The sequence below is a fragment of the Tupaia chinensis genome, unplaced genomic scaffold, assembly GCF_000334495.1.
Source record: "Tupaia chinensis unplaced genomic scaffold, TupChi_1.0 Scaffold000078_1, whole genome shotgun sequence".
NCBI lineage: Eukaryota > Metazoa > Chordata > Mammalia > Scandentia > Tupaiidae > Tupaia > Tupaia belangeri.
Window position 1 is genome coordinate 4814326 of NW_006159539.1, and position 21922 is coordinate 4836247.

Below are 21922 nucleotides of genomic sequence, written 5' to 3' on the forward strand. Positions count from 1 at the left end.
TGTTATAAAGAGCTTCTGGAGACCTAGCCCACAACGAGAGAGAGCAAGACTGAGCGGATTAACAGATATGTCCTAATTCCTATTGACCATGCCTATCAGTGTGAACATAGGCACTTGCCATGTTCATGTTCAAGTTCAAGTTCAGGAAACGAAAACGGACTGCCTTGTAAGTACTGATCAATATGGTGTAGGTGATGACACAAACCTTGACGGACAAGGATCCATGCTGCATTCCTTCAACTTGGGTTTTGGCTTTACGTTTTCAGGGTAGTAATGACAATAGTGGTCAGGAACCACCCTCTTCAAGCGGATATCCACACATTCCGCAGAATTGAGCTGATAACCTAAAGCAGTAGGAGAGGAAAGTCTGAATATTGCATCTGTTTCATTTTTACTTGGCAAAGTTACCACCTGCCACTCTTTCTCTCTTTCTTTCTCTCTCGCTTTCTTCCTCTTTTTTTTTTTTTTTTTTTTTTCCACTTTAAGAAACAACACTGTGGTTCTCCATGCTGGCAATGCAACAGAACCACATGGGAGTTTTTAGTAGACCCAATGCCCGGGTTCCTTCACGGTCTGATGGAATCAGAAGTGCGGTGGCTGGGATCCAGGAAACCAGCACTTTAAAAATAAAATACATTCTCAAGTTCTTGTGAGATGAGTGAAATGGGGAGCCGAGACTGAGAATGACTACTTGAACGCATGGTGGTACTCTTCATGCTCCTAAGACGTTACAAGAGACTCCTAAGAAGTGAGGTGTCTGCTCTCAGTCCGCAGCTGATCTCACGGTTTGCACGGGGTTATACTAGGCCCTCCCACTTGCTTCCTTTTATCTCCTCTTCATGCCCAATGGCTGCGTCCATCCTGCTGCTTCTAGAGACAACTACTCTGATTTACCGTCTTGTGAATGTGAGCGAGAACCCAACTGAGGCCATGCATGTCTCCCTCCCACGGTTCAGCTGCATTTCAAAGTGAGTCCGTCCTGGCCTTGAGCAGGAGTTTCTGCTGAGACCTGGGCAGTCATTTAGACCCTCAGATTAAAGTTCCAGCTACTGCCCTTAACAACAGAAAAGCTGACACTTCCATTTTTAGCCTCAAGACTTTCTTCTAGATAACTTTCTTCCTTTGCCTTAAATAGCAGGGAAGCTACTAACCGTTAATTCTCTCTCTCTACACACTTGACCATTGTCCCCAAGCTTGTCAGTTCCTTTAAAAGTTCCAGCCCATGGCGTGGTGGCTAAGGTGGGCTGGATCCCACATAGCCAACTGTGCAGTTTGAATCCCGGATCCAGTGACTTGAAAAACATGCTGGGAACATGTGCGTGTGTGCCCCAAATCCTGAGAGGAGAATGGAGGAGAAGGGACTGGAGCATGGCAATCCCCCCCACACCCCCGGGTGTGCTTTCTTCTTTTCTTCCTCTCTGTGTCACATGTCCTATAACAACATTTTTAAAAAGAAAAGAAACAGGTTCCAGGGAGGGAGCACGGGGCAGCAACTGCAGACACCAAAGAGGTTTTACGGCCGAAAGCTCGGGGTGGCAGAGTGCAGCATGGAATGAGTGCAGTCTACAGCTGTCCACGTGTGAGAATCAACCTTGTCTGAGCCCTAAGTCTGCTGTTGTAAGTTGCCCTCTGAGAGTAAACTTCTAGAGACTCCTCTGCACAATTATTTCCTTCATTTGTGAGTCTCTGAGCATGGTGGGGGGGCATTGTTTATGTCTTCAATCTGTAACTGTTGTATGTAATGTTTTATGTGTATTTGTTTTTTTTTTTTAAAAACAATTATTTTATTTAATCTTATTCATCATCCTCATTATTATTTTATAATTTAACAAGAGCGAGAGTGAGAGCGAGAGAGAGAGAGAGAGAGAGGGAGGGAGGGAGGAAAAGTGAGAAAGCAAACCACTAGGTCTGGGACTTGAATCATGGTCGGCTATGTAGGAGTCCAGTGCCTTAACCACCACACCACCTGTCAGCCTCTGTGTATCTTTTCTTAACTTAAAAATTAGCGTTTTCTTTTTGTTGTTGTTAACATTTATTTTATTCAGAGACAGAGACAAGCGCCCTTTGACAGAGTCTGGCCACGCCACCTCCTTCCCCCACTCTCTCAGCCCTCCAGGATCACAGGTGCCCAGCGTGCTCAGGCTCAGACCCAGCCTTCCACACGGCCCCAGTATTGTACAGCGGACTTCCTCCACCGTGGTGGCTGGACCTGATAGAGTGTTTTAAATCTTTTCTACTTTTCTCACTCACCATTATGTTTGTTTTGTTTCAGTTTGCTAGAGGGGGGGGGGGACCAGCAGATGGTATAATGGTTACATTGCTGGAGTCCCACACAGTTGACCACAGTTCAAACAGGCTTAAAACTTACCCCAGGTGCATGTGCGAGCGTGCCCAAAATCCCGAGAGGAGAATGGAGGAGAAGGGATCGTGGCGTGGTCATCCCCCCGGGGGTGATTTCTCATTTTCTGTCTCTCTGTCTCTTTGGTGAACGTACATGACCTAAAGCAAAACTCTAAAAAAATAAAAAAATAAAAAGAATTTGCTAGAGGGCAGGTGTGCTTGCTGTTGAGAGACAGAGAGAGCAGGAAAGTGAGAAAACGCCTTCCACAGGGGACGATCACACTATACCACGTCTCCATTTATCCTTCTTTTTGGGATTTTGGGCACACACAAACACCCTTCATATTTTTCAATCTGCTGGGCCCAGGACTCAAACCATGCAGTGGGCCATGTGGGATCCAGCCAGCTTAACCACCATGCCACTGGCTAGCCCCCATTATGTCTCTGAGAGCTACCCCTGGGCTAGGTTGCTGATGGAGTGAATGTTTCTTCCATAGTATCCCACTGTTTGCATAAACTGAATTTTACTCTGCTGCTTTGGGGTACGTGGGGTACCTCGAAAGCCAAGAAGCTGTCCAACTGGGAAACTAGGCACGGTCTATACACAGAGGAGCAAAATCCGTCTTTTACATACCCCCTGACCCCACCTCACAAGTCTTCACAGGGACTAGGATGACGACCTTCTCCGATTCTATTAAACCCAATTTGTACAGTTTCTGAGGAAAACGAATGTACCGCACAGACGAGTGCTGTAAAGTGAAAAAGCAACTCCCAAGCCGATGCTTCTATTTCCTGAAATACCTGACTCCAGCTTTCCTGTCACTACAAAGTGTTGTGAGAAGTTAAACATCTCTTTTTAAAGGTAATGTTTCAAAATTAGAATGAGATCTTCAGGAAAAAAAAAAAACAAAAAAACAAAAAAACACAAAAACCAAAGTTAAGCTCTCAGCCTCAGCTAATTGGTGTAAAGTTCTAAAAATACATTTAAACTCCTGATTGCCGGGAGGAATCTGATTTTATAAACCACGAGACAACTTTTTACCAGACATGGCTTGGATGGAAGCTGAGGGTCGAAGGACTGGGACGCATTATGAAAAGCAAGGTCGAAACCACAAGAATGAAAATCCGAATGGAGTCAATAAAATGTCACTCAAGGGCCAGTATCTGCCAGAAAGTCTCCGGTGTCAGATGGCAAGGGCAGTCTCTTGCCTGCTCCAGAATGCTCTCAAGTGTCCCACACAGACGATTACAGACAAGACCAGGAAACTCTGTCCAAGTACCCGCGGTACCTTACCGACCAGCAAACGGATTTTCTTGATTACCCCCAAAAAAGTCTGAAATGCTGTTCACACAAATCATGTAGATTTGATTAGTTAATTAAATTTGGGTAATGCTTTCCTTGTGGGCTGTACGCATGTGTTTTTATTTTCCCCCAAAACAAGTATGGAATGAGATTAGAGCTCCTTGACTCAGAAATTTTGCTCTAAATAGAAACATACTTCTAAAAGGAGACAGAGAGCATACAGGTGTTTATAATTTCGGAAGAGACCATTAACTCTCCTCTTTAATTTTATCACAGGTTAGCGGTAACTACCAGAAACAAGGCAGACTGCTTTCCTGTATTGTGAACAAATAGACTGAAATTCTACCAGTGTGCAAAAAGGGGCAGGCACTCCAAGGGTTGCCTGAAATCTTCTGGCTGTTCTTAGTGGTTTTTTTTTTTTTTTTTTTTTTTCTTTTGCTAGAGAGGGGGTGGGCCTGCTGGAGAGACAGAGACAAAAAGCAAGAAATCATCTCTCGGGGAGATGGTGAGGTGGCCACGCTGCAATCCCTTCTCGTCTTGGGATTCTGGGCACACACCCACACACGCCCGGTATGAGTTGAAGTCACCAGGTCTGAGACTCAAACCGTGGTCAACTACATGGGAGTCCAGTGACATAACCATTATGCCATCTGCTGGTCCCTCTTCTGGCTATTCTTAAATCCAGTTATCGTTGTGCTAGATCCTCCCACGACCGTCTATGGTTCCACAGGGCCTGGTAGGTCTTTCCATGGGCACGCCAGTATGAGAAATATCTATTCTTCTCCGATGGACGTAATCGACTGAATAATAAAAGCCAAATCCCACTATAAGATGTCCCACCCCTCCGGGCGCGTGTGCGTGCGTGCCCAAGATCCCGAGAGGAGAATGGAGGAGAAGGGATTGCGGCGTGGCCATCCCCCCTGGGGGGTGATTTCTTGCTTTCTGTCTCTCTGTCTCTGTCTGTCTGGCGAGTGTGCCCGCCCTATAGCAAAAACCTCTCAAAAAAAAAGAAAAAAAAAAAAAGAAAAAAAAGATGTTCCACCCCTAACCCCAGGGTAGAAAGCTTCTCGTTTATCTCCTGGGTCCAAATGGGAATATCTCTCTGAATAACTATCTAAGAACTAGAAATAAATGGAAAAGAAAGAGATGTTTGTTTTTCTGCAGCATAGAGTGAAAAAAAAATCTCTTTGCTTTTATTTAAGGGTACATGAGAAACCCTTATCTTCTCGGAACCGTGACACACCTGACTCTGAGGTGCTTGGATTCAGTTTCTGAGTATTAAACATACATGTAGGTGAGCCAGCAGGCAGATCCCACATGGTCAGCTGAGTAGTTCAAGTCCTGAACCCAGCGGCTTGAAAATCATGCCAGCGCATATGTGTACATGCACAAAATCCTGACAGGAGACTGGAGGAGAGGCGATGGTGGATGGCCGTCCCCTGAGGGGTGATTTCTCACTTTCTCTCTCTGGCCAGAGCAAGCGCATGCACATGCATACACCCTATAGCAAAACTAAAACAAAACCAAAAACCACACAGGCAGGTATCCGCGGGCCAATCCCTCCCACGCTTAGAGCTTTCCGCCGCGACTGCTGAGTTTCAAAGTGCCACGCCCCTTGGGACCAGTAAAACCGAGACGGCCAGGACCTATATACAAGGCAGAGGCATTGTGACAAAACCCAGGCTCACCGTCTGCTCTAACAGCTTTTCTGAATGCTCACTAGTTGCCAGGCACCGTAGGTCCCTTAGCACATGAGGGGGTCTTCACAAAGCTCGTGAAAAACGTGTGTATTATGAGAAAATCATGCATGATTTCAAAAATGTTTTGCACCAAAATAAACTTGTACTTTAATTCCATTTTCCACAAGCTTTTGAAGCTGCTGTGTCTGTCATCTCATGGTGTTTTCTAACATGTCCTCAGAGGGCCAGGGCTACATACCTTCAACCTTTTCGGCCTCAGGGACCGGTTTTGTGAAAGATGATTTCTCCATGGACTGGGATACAGGGGATAGTTTCGGGATGATTCAAGTGCACGTTTACTGTGCTCTTTATTTTTATTATTACATTTCATTAGGATTACACTGTAATAGTACAGACCAGTACTGGTCCATGCCCAGAGCTTGGGGACCCCTGCTACATTAGATGAAAAGGTTCAAAGATGCCCCAGAGCTAAGGAGTGGCAAGGAAAGTGAATTCAGGTCCTCGAATTCCAGCTTCATTACGTATTCCACTAGGTCACGCTACCTCCTGATGTCAACTTTGGCATGAACATTCTGGAGAACAGAATTGGCCAAAAAGTTCCTGAAGCCTGGATTGAGAAAGATACATTTGGGTTACCCAGCTCACAGACTCCATTCCAGTGTTGTATCTCCATCGGCTTTAGGAGAGGTCAAACAGTTTAAAGAAATTCCCGTGGAACCTGCTGGAGAGTCAGTGATTCGAAATTCTAAAGAAGTCTTTGCCTCATAAAAACACTTTTTTGCGTTCAACAAAATTCAGGGGAAACTGAAGATAAACAGAGAAAGAACTTGAAAAGGACATACTCCACCATGCTAGGATAATGTCATCATATCCATACAAAAAGCATACATTAGGGGACCAGCAGGTGGCGTGGTAGTTAAGGCACTGGACTCCCAAATGGCCCACCATGGTTCGAATCCCAGACCTGGTGGCTTGCTTTCTCACTTTCCCTCTCTTGCTTTCTGTCTCTCTCTGGTGAGCATGTATGCCCTGTAGCAAATTTTAAAAAAAGCATACATTAGATAAATGCCAGAAAGCAACAAGCACACCACAACACAATAATACATGTGGCGTAATAATTGTTTCATTTATCTTCATTCATTTTATTCATTCATTCAGTATTAGGGGTGCACAATAAAGTTTATAACAAAATACGCAATCTCACGTGACTGGAATACTTTGTATAGTAAATACTAACCAACTCTGGGAATGAGACAAAGAGTAAAAGAGGATTTTTCTAGGGAGAGTCTCCACTCTCCCCGCCCTCTGTCTCTTTCCAGCAGGCACAACTGCTAGCAAAATTAAAACACGAAATAGAAATACAAGGGTTAGCCCTATAGCCTAGTGATTAAAGGAGTTGGATCCCACAGAGTCAACCACAGTTTGAATCCCAGCCACGATGGCATGAAAAACACGTTATGTGCATGTAAGCCCCAGATCCTGATAGGATGGAGAAATAGAGGAGACGGGATTGTGGTGTGACTACACCCCACTGGGGAGAACTCTGCTTTTCTCTCTCCCTCTCTGACTCTCCCTGGCAAGTGCACACGAAGAAGAGAAATGCAATAAAACACGCAAACATGTTTCCAGTTTTACGCTAAAAGTTAAAAAGGTATTTTCCGAATCTGGTTTTTCCCCTTGTCTTCAAGAACAAAAGTACTGGGTGGTCGGAAAAGTCATGATGTCTTTTTTCTATGCCAAACGTGTCATGGCTTTCCCGACAACCCAAGAGACGCAGGTTCATTGATACTGCTACATTCCAGACTATAGATAAACCGCTATGTGACAGATAGCTATGATTACCATATCAATTATAAATCAGCTTAAAAAATGCAAACGTGGGGCAGGTAGATGGCTAACGGTTACGTTGCTGGACTCCCACGTAGTGGACTGCAATTCAAGTCCTGGACCCGGCCGTTTACAATTCATGCCGGGCTCACATGTATGCACCCAAATTCCCAAGAGGAGGATGGAGGAGAAGGGATTAGGGTGGGTCACCCCCAGGGGCATGATTTCTGTCTGTCTGTCTCTCTAATGAGTGCACATGCCCTACAGCAAAAATCTGTAAAAACAAACACACAAACCAACAGATGGTGTCTAATTCTAAGCTCTAAATATTCATGAACAGTCTGTGCCTCACCTCCTCCACAAGTCACAGTGCAGGGAAAGAAGTCTGTCTGTCTCCACTGATGACTGATGGGCTGATAGAAGAAAAACTGGACCACGCTGTCCTTGGCCGCGGTGTACCTGGTCTAGACAGAGAGAAGGTGAGAACGCATTGGCACGCCGTGAGCTAGCACCTTCCACGCCCCTCAGAAGGAGATGAACACCCTGTGCCTGTATGAGAACAAACAACGGGACATGAAAATTCCGAACGGTTAAAGACATGAGAGCGCTTCATCGACTTTCGTCGCCTATGAGGGGCAGGAGATTTCCAACAAAGCTCCCGGATGTTATTTTTCTAGATGATTCCATGTCTGTAAATGGGTTCACACAACTGAAGGTGGCCTTGTTTCTTTATTTAGTGGTTTTATTCTTTCTGATACTTTGGATTTTAATTTCCATGACAGCAGAGATTGAAACCAAATCTGGGTTTGCTCACAATACAGTATGTCACTGGAATGCTTTCTTTCTTTCTTTTTTTAAAAATAATTCTTATTTATTTATTTATTTAAATGTGACCAGAGAGGGACAGAGTGTGTGTGTGAGAGAGAGAGAGTGAGAAAGCAAACTGCCAGGTCCAGGACTTGAACCTCGGTCAGCCACGTGGGAGTCCAGCGCCCTTAACGACCACATCACCTGCCAGCTCCACATTCTTAGATTTTTAATAACAGCCTCTTTAAGCAGACTCTTCTGAAAGCACAACTATAGAAATTTAACTCAAGTGTCCACAAAGACATGTGTGCATGTGAACATTCTAGCGCCTAAGTAAAGAACAGGAGGCTGTGAAGCAGCTACGGTCTCCGGCACGGTTGCCTGCAAGCTCTTTTGTGCAGGCAGCAAATTCTTTCCTCAACTTCTCCCCGCCCCCAACGAACTGAATAAATGTGGAACTGAGAAAAGTCCCCAACCCAGAATGTAGCACAAAGACAGAAAGAGATGGAAACAGAAGTTCACCTCATGGAGGACGGGTCCAGAAGTGCTAACACACACATGGAGTTCAAAACTGGGTCCTTGAAAATTGCCAAGAAAGTAGACTGTAAGTGTTCTCTCCACGAAAACAGTAAATATATGATGCCAGGTATATATTAATTAGCTTTAGTCACTCCACAATTTACGCATATTTAAAAACATGATGTACACCATAAATACATACAATTGTGTCAGAATTGTTTTTAAGGTTTGTCATAGGGCACATGTGCTTGTCAGAGAGAGACAGAGAAAGTGAGAAATCACCCCCAGGGAGGATGGCCACACCACAATCCCTTTTCCTACACTCTCTTTCTCAGGGTTTTGGGCACACACACACCCACACCTGGTGTGATTTTCAAGTCGCTGAGTCCAAGACTTGAACTGCGGTCAACTATGGGGGAGTTTAGCACCTTAACCACCATGCCACCTGATGGCCCTACTGAGAAATTTTTTCAAAGCTTAAAATGTTAAATGTAACAGGGAAGAAAACGTAAAACAGACTCCAGCAGGTAGCATGGTGGTTGGGGCGCTGGACTCCCACATGGCTGACTGCAGTTCTAGTCCTGGACCTGGTGACTTGCTTGGGACCAGCAGTTAGCATAATGGCTATATCGCTGGACTCCCACGTAGTCAACCGTGGTTCGTGTCCCGGATCCGGTGGCTCAAGCTCACGCCGGGCGTGTGTGCGAGCGTGCCCAAGATCCCAAGAGGAGAATGGAGGAGAAGGGACTGCGGTGTGGCCATCCCCCCCCCGGGGGGTGATTTCTCACTTTCTGGCTCTCTGTCTGTCTGGCGAGCGCATGTGCCCTACAGCAAAAACTTTTCCAAAAAAAAAGAAAAAGAAAACGTAAAACACAAAATTATCATTTTAAAAGTATCAACAAATAAATGTGATATTAGAGAAGACTATTCCTTAATAAGGAAATAGTCATGCTATATATAGTAAAAGAAATATTTATGAAATAATGTAGCTGGGACTAGCAGTTAGCGTAATGGCTATGCCACTGGACTCCTATGTCATCGATGGTGCTTTGAGTCCCAGACCCAGTGGCTTAAACTCACGCTGGGCGCGTGTGCGTGCGTGCCCAAGATCCCAAAAGGAGAAAGGAAAAGAAGGAATTGCGGTGTGGCCATCCCCCACTCGCTTTCTGTCTGTCTTTCTCTGTCTTTCCATCGAGCACATGCGCCCTATAGCAAAAACCTCTTCAAAAAAAAAAAAAAAAAAAAGCAGCTTAATTTTTTTGAAAGGCATTTTTTATAAGGGCTATTAATAAATCTGCTACAGTATTGTAACTGGCTCTCTGGCCTGGTGATTAGAGCAGCTGGATTCCACATGGCTGACCCTCATGTTTGAGTCCTGGACTCAGAGGCTCAAGAAACATGCTGGGCATTAAAGACAAATGAAACAAACAAACAAACGAACATGCTGGGCATAAGAGCAAGTATGTCCAAAATCACAAAAGGAGAGAAAATGAAACAAAAGGAAAAACAGCATAACAATTCCCCATGGGAAGTGCTTTCTCTTCTTCCTGTCTGTCTGTCTGTCTGTCTGTCTCTGGCAAGTACACACACCCTCTAGGGAAAAAAATATAACACATATATTATAAATATATTTAAATAAATAAATATATTATAATATATTATATATACTATATTATACAATTATATATATACATATATGTGTATATATGTATGTGTGTACGTGTGTATACACACACATATTTGCTACAATATTTCTAAGGTTAAAAAAAATGGTAACAATAGAGAGGATCATAAAGAAGCAATATTTAATTACATAATTGTTGAGAATTTCCTAGACCTTAAAACTAGGAGTGCATGGAGCCAGCAGGTGGCACGGAGGCTAAGGTGCTGGATTCTACATGGCTAACTGTACGTTATTAGCCCCAAATCTAGGTGGCAAAATGATTACATCGCTGGACTCCCATGTAGTTGACCACGTTCAAGTCCCAGACCCAGCAGCTTAAAACTCACACTGGGTGCATGTGCATGTGTGCCCAAGATACTGAGAGGAGAATCTAGAAGAAGGGATTGCAGTGTGGCCAACCACCCTGGGGGGTGATTTCTCACTTTCTGTATCTTTGTCTCTCATTGTCACTCTGGCGAGCGCATGGGCCCTATAGCAAAAATCTCTCTCAAAGAAACACATGCCAGGTGCGTGTGCATGTGTGCCCAAAATCCCAAGAAAGGGAATTGCAATGTGGCCATACCCAGCAAGTATGTACGCCCTGAAGCAAACTGAAAACAACAACAAAAACACTAGATGTGGTCCAGCCACGGTAGTACATGCTGGATGCTGTGCTTTGCAGCAGGCTGAGGCTACAAGGAAGGCCTTGGTTCAATTTTGGCCCACCCTAAAAGGTTGGGCATGGTGACGCAAGCTACTTAGGAGGCTGAGACAGAAGATCACACATAGTAAGATCCTATATAAATCTACACATATATACACAGAAAATAAATAATAACAACAACGACAAAGACAGATAGGGTATCCAGTTTTAACATGCTCATTAAGTTCCAAACATACATTAAGAAAAAAAATTACAACGGCAATGTTAAAGAAAAATCCTAAAAGTTACCAGAAAGAAAATAATGATGACCTGCATAAAAGAGGAAATCAGATTTCTTATGAGCAATACTGGATACCAAAAAACCAAAATAATATTTTCAAAGTGATGAGGGGCAAGAATTTTGGATCTTGAATGCTATACCCAATTATTAATAAGTATCTGATGATCAATTATCAACTTCTCATCAATCATTCATTCATGAAATGAAGATATTTTCAGACACAAGATGACTCTCAAACTTTACCACTTGGAGACACTCACAGAGGAAGAAATAAAGAAAAAACTGAGTTATTGATATACTCAACAAGAACCAATACAAATACAGAAGTGAGGTGTAAGAAACAATAATGATGCAATAAATTGAGTGAGCTTCTGAGTGAAATTAAGCAAGGATTCACTGAAAAATAATAGTTTAATGTACTTAATTACAGGATGGTGTGAAAATTCCAGCCACAAAATGTATGTGCAGGAGGAAGGGGCAATGTTATGGTGACAGGGTGGGGACAATGTCAAAGCTACAGAGGCAGAAAACACTACTGAGGAATTGTACTTCTGGCTATGGCAGGACAGCTTGTTTCTGATGCATCCTCCCAGGAAGAATAAGTAAAAACATTGCATAAGGTATTTTAAAATGTATTTTAAGGCATCAGAGAACTAAGACGCTAGTGAGGATTTGCAGGGCCAAGATCTCAGACACAAAGGAAGCCCAGAAACGTGAGCACAGCCTTTGGCACCACTTTTGGCACCACCTTTGTGTTCAAGGCATTTTCCAGTTTGTGCGTGGTGACTGAGAGGCTGAGAAGCTGAGCAGACCTGTCATCAGACTCATGGAGCTGGGCGGGGGAAAATAGTGGAGCCCGAGGTCTGCCAAGGTGAGGGGTGTTAGTAAGTAGCCCAGCTTTCTCCTGAGATCCCAGAAGGCTCTATTCCAGGAGTGAAAGAGAACTAGAAATAGACGAGCTTTCAAAAAGAATGAAGCCCAAGTTCAAATTATTTCAGTTATTTGCGGGATGGAGGTGATTGGCTCCTAACTAAACTGTTTTCTAGAAGCAAAATATCCAGTCTCAAATTATATCCATAATTTTTCATCTACAAAACACAGCACAGACTTTAAAAATAACTAGGCATACAAAAAATGAAACAACAAAAAATGTGAAAAGATAAAATAACATAATTACAGGAAATCTAGATATTGGCACTAAGTGAAAGAAACTTATAAACAGGTATACCACTGCTACCTCCTGCAACCCAGGGCTTGGCTTCATGCCTTGTTTTTCTGCTGGAAGGGCCTGGAAAAACCTCATGTTATTCCCATAGTCATAAAATACCAGTGTTGGCACACATATTTTGCCTTGGGCTCTGTTCTTTGGAGAACCTGGACTAAGATACTATAATTAAAATGTTCAAGAAATCAAATGATACAATGGAGAAAATCACCAAAACAAAGAAGTTATAATAAAATAAAATGAAAATTCTAGAAATAAAAGATACAGTAATTTACATCAACATCTTGAATGGATGGACTTCACACTAGATTTGACTAGAGTTTAGCAAATATTTTCTTGAAGAGCCAGATAGAAAGCATTTTAGGTTTTCAGGCTTTATGGCCCCCACTGCAACTAGGCCACTCTGCTTGTGCAGTACAAAAGTAACTGTAAATAATATATAAACAAATAGGGGGGTGGTTTCAAGAAAGTTTTATTTAAAAAAATAATGGTGTCAGCTTGCTAGCCAAAATTTGCTGACCCCTGGACTAGACCCATCTGAGTCAGTAGAATGACAGTTGAGAAGAAAGTGAAAATTAGACATACTGCATAAAGGTAGGAGTATTACTATAGTCCCAGAAACAGAGAACAAAGAGAATGGGACAGATGCTATACCTGAAGAAGCAATAAATGAGAAGTTTCTAAAACTGATACTGGACATCAAGCCACAGATTCATGAGGCACCATGGACCTCGAGCTGAAGAAAGCCACTAATTACATCATTGTCAAATGGATGAAAACCAAAGACAAAGAGAAAGCACTTAAAATCAGGCAAAGAAAAAAGACACATTACCTTCTAAGGAACAAAAATAAGACTGACAGCTGACTTCTCAACAGAATAAATGGAAGCCAGAAGACAATGGAGAGAGATCTTCAAAGTGCTGAAAAGAAAATAGTTTCATAATGATAAAAGGGTCAATTTACTAGGAAAACGCAATGATTCTAAATGTGAAAGTACCTGAAAACTTAGCCTCAAAATATATATTGCAAAAATGGATAAGAATTTAAGAAAAATTAGGCAAACATATAATTGCAGTGGTAGGTTTTCTTTTTTTTTGAGAGAGATTTTCACTGTAGGGCGCGTGCGCTCGCCAGACAGACAGAGACATAGAGACAGAAAGCGAGAAATCACCCCCCAGGGGGGATGGTCACGCCGCAATCCCTTCTCCTCCATTCTCCTCTCGGGATCTTGGGCACGCACGCACACGCACCCGGTGTGAGTTTTAAGCCACCGGGTCCGGGACACGAACCGCGGTCGACTACGTGGGAGTCCAGCGACATAGCCATTACGCTAACTGCTGGTTCCCTGCAGTGGTAGTTTTAGCACAGCTTCAAGGTAACAAATAAGCAGACCAAAAATCAGTAAGGCTATGCTTTTAAATAACAATTAATAAACACAACTAGTTGACATAAGTAGAACATTGTATCCAACAATGGATATCCTATTCTTTCAAAATTTCCTATATTCTCAGCCAAAGATCAAGTTTTAATCATTTTTTTCAAACTGTGATAATATGGAGCATAGTCTTTGACCACAACAGAATTAAGCTATACAAATAATAATAAAAGATTACTAGAAAATTCCTACATGTTTGAACGTCATAAGTCAGAGAATACATAACTATGTACAAAATAATTTATCTGAAGGACAAAGGAAAAGATTTCATATCAGAATTTATGAAACTAAGTAAAGGCATGCTTTGAGATCATTTTAGAGATTTAAATGCATATTGTGTAAGAGCAAAAAATGAAAATCAGTGATCTAAACATACCACCCCAAGAAGTTAGAAAAAGAACAAAGTACTGAATAAAGAAAAATTGTAGTAATTAAGGTAAGAGCAGACGTTGATAATATGGAAAATTACATTAGAAAGAGTTACAAAGCCTAAAGATGTTTCTGAAGAAAATCTCATAAAATTGCTAAATCCAATCTGACGGATCAAGGGAAAAAGAGAGCAGGCACAAATAACCAACATCAGGAATGAGGAGTGGGTACTGGTCTTCCAGACAGGACACAGAGAAGAGGGTGCTATGAAGATCTATGACAAAAAAGTTCAAAAAGTTTGTTGCGATAGACTAATTTCCTGAAAAAAAAAAAAAAAAGACACAGAAAAATTTTTCAGTTACCGAGAGTCTTGTATCTTTCAAAGACATTAAATGCATAATTCTATTATTATTATTTTTTTTGGAGAGGTTTTTTTTTTTGTTCCCCCTGCTATAGGGCGCGTGTGCTCGCCAGACAGACAGACAGAGACATAGAGACAGAAAGCGAGAAATCCCTTCTCCTCCATTCTCCTCTTGGGATCTTGGGCACACACGCACATGCACCCAGCATGAGTTTAAGCCATCGGGTCCGGGACGCGAACCGCAGTCGACTATGTGGGAGTCCAGCGACATAGCCATTACGCTAACTGCTGGTTCCCTAAATGCATAATTCTAAAAATTTCCTGGTGAACATTTTCAAATATTTAAGGAAATAACCTTGTGTAAATGATGGCAGAGAATGAGAAAAGAGAGAACACTTCTCAATTTGTTTTATAAAACCAGTATAAAATCAACACCAACACCTAATAAAGGCAGTTCAAGAAAACATACAAATAAAATTTCTCCTGGGCATAGAAATAAAAAACAATTAATAAAATAATTTTAAATGATATAGAGTGGTATATAAAAACAATGCACCTTTTTATAAATAATAAAATAATAGTAATAAATTATAATAGAAAAGGATAATAACCAAGCAAGGTTTATAACAGGAAGGTTAATATCGGAAAAATCAATGTAACTTATCACATTAAAAGAGAAAAAAGGAGAAAACCATATGATATCAAAAGACATAGAAAATATATTTGATAAAATTCTATATTCGTGTATGATAACGCAAACTAGGAAAAGAAGAACATTTCCTTCATCATCTAAAGTATCTACCAAAAAATTCCAGAGCAAATATCTACAATGGTGAATTTTAGAGAGCTCTGGCCCTGAAATGAGAAGCAAAACAAGGATACCTGTGGTCACCACTTCTACACAACATTTTATTTATTTTATTTTTTTTGGAGAGGTTTTTGCTATAGGGTGCATGCGCTCGCTGGGCAGAGACAGAAAGCGAGAAATCATCCCCCAGGGGGGATGGCCACGCTGCAATCCCTTCTCCTCCACTCTCCTCCTGGGATCTTGGGCACGCACGCACACGCGCCCGTCCTGAGTTTAAGCCACCAGGTCCGGGACTTGAACCGTGGTCAACTACGTGGGAATCCAGCAACATAGCCATTACGCTAACTGCTGGTCCCAACATTTTATCATATGTCCTAAACAATGCAATCTAACAAGAAAAATAAGTAAGAACTAAAGAAGAAACAAAACTCATTATTTGCAAATGTCACAGTGATGCATGTATGTAATACAAAGGTTCCTACAAACTATTAGAATTACTATTGGGTCGGGACCAGCAGTTAGCGTAATGGCTATGTCGTTGTACTCCCTTGTAGCCGATGGCGGTTCGAGTCCTGGACCTGGCGGCTTAAACTCACCCGGGCGCGTGTGCGTGTGTGCCCAAGATCCTGAGAGGAGAATGGAGGAGAAGGGACTGTGGCATGGTCATCCCCCCGGGGGGGAATTTTTACCTTTCTGTCTCTCTGGCGAGCACATGTGCCTTATAGCAAAAATCTTTCCAAAAAAAAAAAAGAATTACTATTGGGTCATCGAAAAAGTTGTGACATATTTTCACACAGGAAGAAATGCGTCATGACTTTTCCAACAACCCAATAAATGAATATATTAAGAATATAATGGCAATGTATAAAGATCAATTAGAATTCCACACTCCAACAAAGACCAAGCAGAAAAAAGACATACCATTAAAAACCATCAAATAACTATTACCTCAGAATCAGTTTAGTAAAAAATATGTAAGACATAGATACTGAAAATGACAAATACTGAGAAAAATTTCAAAAGGTTACACAAGCATATGGATACATGTAGTTATGAACTAGAAGATGTGGCGTTGGAAAAGTGTTCATTTCCCTCCAAATTGACCTATAGACTCAAGGTGATGCCAATTAAAACCCAACAGAAATTCATAAAAATGGAAAAGGTCATTATTGGTATTGATATAGAAATACAGAATCAAACAGCAAAGATCATCTTCAAGAACAGTTGAAGAACTTATACTATCAGATATCAAGACATTTTAATGCTACGATATACAAATCACAACAGTATTGGTACAAATAAATGAATAAAAATAGAGTACACAAATAGATACACACAGTATAGTTGCTGCATTTGCAACTAATAAAGGGTTATCCTTCACCTAGGAGCTCTGGGTCAGCTGGACAATTACATGGGAAAAAATATTGATTCCTCTTATGACATACACATAAATGAATTCTAGTTGGATCATAGTCTTTTGTATGAAAGGTAAAACAATTACATTTTCAGGGGTAAACACAGAAAAATATATTCCTGAGTGGACGAGGCAAAGGTTTCTTAAGCAGTACACGAATAACACTAAGCACAAAGTTAAAGACTGCACTGCATTGTAAGGCAGTAACAAGTTCTTGGAGAGAAAGGAGAACAGGAACTCTCAAAAGCTCCCATCCCTGGATAGATTAAAAGTGCACTCAGAACTCCCCAGAAATTAAAGGGTGCCTCTGTGAGAACAGCATAAACGATCTCAAGAGATGAGGTCAGAAGAAGCTGAAGACAGAACTTGTAAGAGCTGAAAACTAGCAGGAAAGCAATCGGACAACATTTCCCAAAGAAACACAAAAATCTGAATTAAAAAAAAATTTAGATTCCCTAAGAAAAAAGGAATATTTCAAGACCAACCAAATAAAATAACACATCCATCTTTGAGGGACGTGGTGGTTAAGGGCACTAGGCTCCCACATGATGGATGTGTTATTAAAAGGAGAAAAACTCTATCTGCGGTAGTTAAATTTTAACAATAGAAAAAGATGTTTGTATAAAAGCTGCTTGATTTGATTTGATTTGATATTCCCATGGGAATATACTTAATCTGGATAGTCATAGACATCCATTCACAGATGCAAATGATAGGAAACTCACTGAATTAATAGTCTCTCTCACCGTCCCACCAACCAAGCACACAGCATCACCTATTAGGTCAAGACTCTCTACTGCTACCTGGTGGCAACATGCATATTTTGAACAAGTGAAATAATAAAAATAAATAAGACCTCAGGGGTTTTAATGGGAAATACTCCGAGCACACAAGTTCTGTGACGAGAATCACCATGGCAAACGGGTCATCCAGGAGAACAAGAATCTACAGTGAGAAATCCATTGGGAAGAAGAAAAAGAACAATGTTCAAGAACGATTCAACCAGAAAAATGTAGCTTCTTCAAGAGTAGAAAAAATATATATGTATTTCTTGTTATTGGTGCAGTGAGATCCTAAACGTCAGACTCTGAGCCATAATAACTATTGATATAAGGCAATCTAACTTCCCATTAGTGTCTACATATTTTTTTAAAGAATATTTTAACTTTATTTATTTATTTAATTAATTTTAATTTGACCGGAGAGAGAGGGAAAGCAAGAAAGCAAGCCGCCAGGTTCAGAACTCAAACCAAGGTCTGTCATGCGGGCGTCCAGTGTCCTTAACCACACCACCTGCGGACCCCAGTGTCTACATATTCTACTTTCTAGGTAAGAATATAGTAGTTCAGTGACCTATTAATTAAAAAGCCCCTAAAATAAGGTCCACTTCATAAACTGTATAAAAGAACGTGCCTCACATAGCTCAGGGTAGCCACGACTCTGCTAAATAGTACTGATAGGCAGGGCTAGTGTTCAAGGTCTCATCCTGGCTTAGGTGAAGCCAGGTCCGCCATTTTCAGGCTGCTCCTGATTGACCTGAATGGAAAGACACACAATGGAACACAAGCTGGCCATCACTGCTGACCTCACGTGCACTTGCACTTCCTACTTCTAATACAGATATTACTTGGTTGTGATAGGTCAGAAAGAGGGGAATGGGAGCACAGAGTTCCTTATCTTGGCAAAGACGCAGGCTGGGAAGAACTACAACATTGTCAACGATGACAACAGCAGCAGCAGCAACTGAGAGAAAAGGGTATTTTCTATAAACTCACATTGTCTGTCTCAACTCAGACAAACCACATCAAAGTCATTCTTACTTTGCCAGATTCCCTCCCACCAGGTACACCACAGCAAATGAAAGAAAATGGCTTTTGGTATAATGATGAGGCCCTGTTTATACATGAGTCAACAGCTGTGTATAATACCCTTTTTGGCCACATGGGAGCCCAGTGCCCTTAACCACCATGCCACCTGCTGGCCCCCCAAAACATAAGTTTTTAAAAAGTCTTTTCTGTCTAGGGAGATCAAAAAGCTTTCAAGAATTGAAGTTCAAGTTCAGAACTGTTTATAAAGTCTGAGAGAGCCAGAACTCAGAGATAGAAGATGGGGTATAATTCAGCCCCTGAATAAGACACTGCTGAAATGTGCTCTATTAAGAGGTGGTTACAGGGATGGCAGGTGGTGTGGTAGTTAAGGCACTGGTCTTCCACGTTGCTGACTCGGGTTCGAGTCCAGACCTATTGGTTTATTTCTCCCTTTCCCTTTCTCTCTCTCCAGCCAAATTAAAAAACCAATCATAAAAAATAAAATAAATAAATAATTCTTAAAAAAATAATCTAGTTGTTAGGAAAGAAGATATAACATAATTCTGACTTATGCATACATGAATCCATTCCTCATATTAAAAGTTATTTCAAGAATTAAGTTTTATAAATTTAAGTAAAACTAAGAACTCTCCCATAAAACACTGATTGCCTCCAAAACAACCAGTTATTTTCTTTTTTTAAAGAATTATTTATTTAATTTTATTTGTTGTTATTATTATTTTTTCCCCATTGGCAATAAACACTTTTATTTTTGAAACACACAATGTTCATTCATCAATTTCACCTTTATGCCTCCGTATGTGCATATTACAAAGTTATCTTGCTAGGAAAAATTCAGTTTTGTGATGAGAAACAAAAGGACTCGAGGAAAGAAACATTGACAATTTGCATTTGGCTAGAAATTGTAAGTGGATTTGATTATTTTCGACGCATTACATGAATCCCTTTCACACTGCTGTCTTTAAGCATTTTAAATACTCCTTATGAGCACTGTATATTTTTACTTCCTTCCTCCCTTTCTTTTTTCCCCTTCCCCTACCTTAAATTTACCTTTATTTCCTTCCCTTATTATTGTTTTTTAAATTTGACCAAAGAAAGAAAGGGAAAGGGAAAGGGAGAAAAGCAAGCCACCAGGTCCAGGACTTGAACCGCAGTCGGCCATGTGGGAATCCAGTGCGTTTAACCACCACGCCAGCACCATTGTTATTTTCAAGGTTTTCAGTGGGGGTTGTTTTCTTCCAAATATTAAAAAATAACATGCATGGAGTCAGCAGGTGGCGTTGTGGTTGAGGACGCTGGATTCCTACATGGTTGACCAGGGCTTGAGTCCCGGACCTGGTGGCTGGCTTTCTTCCTTTCCGTTTCTCTCTTTCTCTCTCTCTGGTCAAAATAAAACAATAATAACAATATTCCCATTAGTGTCTACATATTTTTTTAAGAATTATTTTATTTAACTTTATTTATTTATTTAATTTAATTTGACCATATGTGCATGTGTGTGTCCAGACCTATTGGTGTGGCACACACACATGCATAAATGCACATATATATATGTGTGTGTGTGTGTGTGTGTGTAGAACACACACATAAATATATATATATATGTAGAATACACATATACACACTCATAGAAATATTTCATTTATGGATATGTGTGTTTTTAAACATGGTATTAATAAACAATATCTCTTCAAGATCTATCCATGTAGATACTAGAACCAAACAGTACCTTGGAATACTAATGTTTATAGCTATACCCATCGCATCATTGTACTAATTTCTGCTACTTGGAGACCTCCCAGCTGACTTGAGAAAAATGGATTCTCTGAGTAATTAAAAGAGAAGAGACTGTTATAAGTGTGTGTGTGTGCATATTTTACTAATTGAGACGCAAATGCAAAGGACCAAAGGAGAGTAAGACAAGCACAGAATTTATGGACAGAGAGAGAGAGAGGGAAAAGGAGATGCCAGTTACAGCCTCCCCCAGCCCTTCCACAAGGTGACTGTTAAATAAGAAAAATGGTCGTTCCATGAAGGATCCGACACAGAAATATAATTGTCCGCTGAGGCTAGACTGATAATATAAACACCTGAAGAACGACCAATGGCAACGGACACTTAGGCCTTTAATGTTAGGGATACATTAGGGAGGGGTGTGGACTATGGCAAACTACAGGGTGCGTGCCTAGACCGGAGGCCAGCTGCTACCCAGTTGCAGCCAATTAATGCTATGGTAAAAAGCAAGCTAGTTGTCAGCTCTTCTCATTTTTAAAGAGAAGCAGAACAAAAAGCTTGATATTTCTATGTTAAAAACTCTTGATTTTTAAATGTTGACCATTTAAAATCCAAAGTTTCCAAAACAAAACAAAGCCTTGGGCCGGCTGACACTTGGCTGGTCACACTGCAGGCTGGATTTGGATCTCAGGAACTTGGATCAGTTAGGACTTCTCATCTACCTCTGTACATATTTCTGCTGACACAACCAATGTCTCAATGAACTATTCTTTGACAAATTAATATGTGGAACACAGAAAGTTCTTTTGCAGTTACTGTTGTGTTGTTCCCCCCCACACACACACACACATAAAGATTTCACCAGCAACAAGGGCTACTTTCTTTCTTCTGTTTACCTTTTGGACTGAGTTTCTGAAAAGGGGTAGTGCAAAACTACCCACCAAACTATCTTTTTTCTTTTCATTTCTTAAGTCTATTTAAGTTTATCCTAAGGGTTTCAATTGTGGCACTTTGGAAATATTGGGCTGTCGGGAAAGTCATGATACATTTTTTGCACAGAAAATCAGAAAACTAGGTCATGATTTCCCTGACAGCCTAATATATTGGCCACTACACTTCCGGCCTTTGAGTGAGGGAAGAAGCCCTAGGTTTACCCAGAGAGCAGACACACACAGTTCCAACGAAGAATTCTTTTGGAGGCACCTTAGGGTGGGTGGCTATCATGAAGTATTTTCTGGGGAATGAAACTCTCATCTTGAATAAGCTCACTGCAAGACTGCAGGTTCTAAGGGCTGAAGGTGGGAGTCATGACCTCTGGTACAGAAAGGTAAGGACTGGCCCCCTATCCTCTCTTCTTGGTTTGGCAAGTAGAAGACACCCGATGCGACAATACTGGTTTAGGAGATGGTGTGTCTAACTAGTGGCCATTTTCACTAAATTCTATCCAGACATTTCAAACCAAACATGGTGAGTGCAGGTTATAAATAAAAAAGTCGATCTTTCTCCTATGAAAGTGAAGTTTGTTTCTTAATTGTCAGGATGTAGGAGCAGAAACTTGAGAGAGACAAACAATTTGATGAATAGGCTGCCAAATTGAAACTGTTGATATATTTTCTGTATAAAAAAAATCACTGATGATCTCCT

General features: G+C 41.1%; 1 protein-coding gene across 6 annotated transcripts in view; it reads right to left on the reverse strand.

The window, feature by feature from the left end:
• The window catches only part of ADAMTSL3 (ADAMTS like 3), a 266629-nt gene that overhangs the window by 94187 nt on the left and 150520 nt on the right, over window positions 1-21922 (reverse strand). For all 6 annotated transcript variants that reach the window (XM_027769071.1, XM_027769070.1, XM_027769075.1 and 3 more), the window contains exons 9-10: window positions 7523-7634; window positions 206-344 (exon numbers count right to left, since the gene is read on the reverse strand). In XM_027769071.1, the coding sequence (XP_027624872.1) occupies window positions 206-344; window positions 7523-7634 (251 nt within the window). The remainder of the gene's footprint in view (window positions 1-205; window positions 345-7522; window positions 7635-21922) is intronic.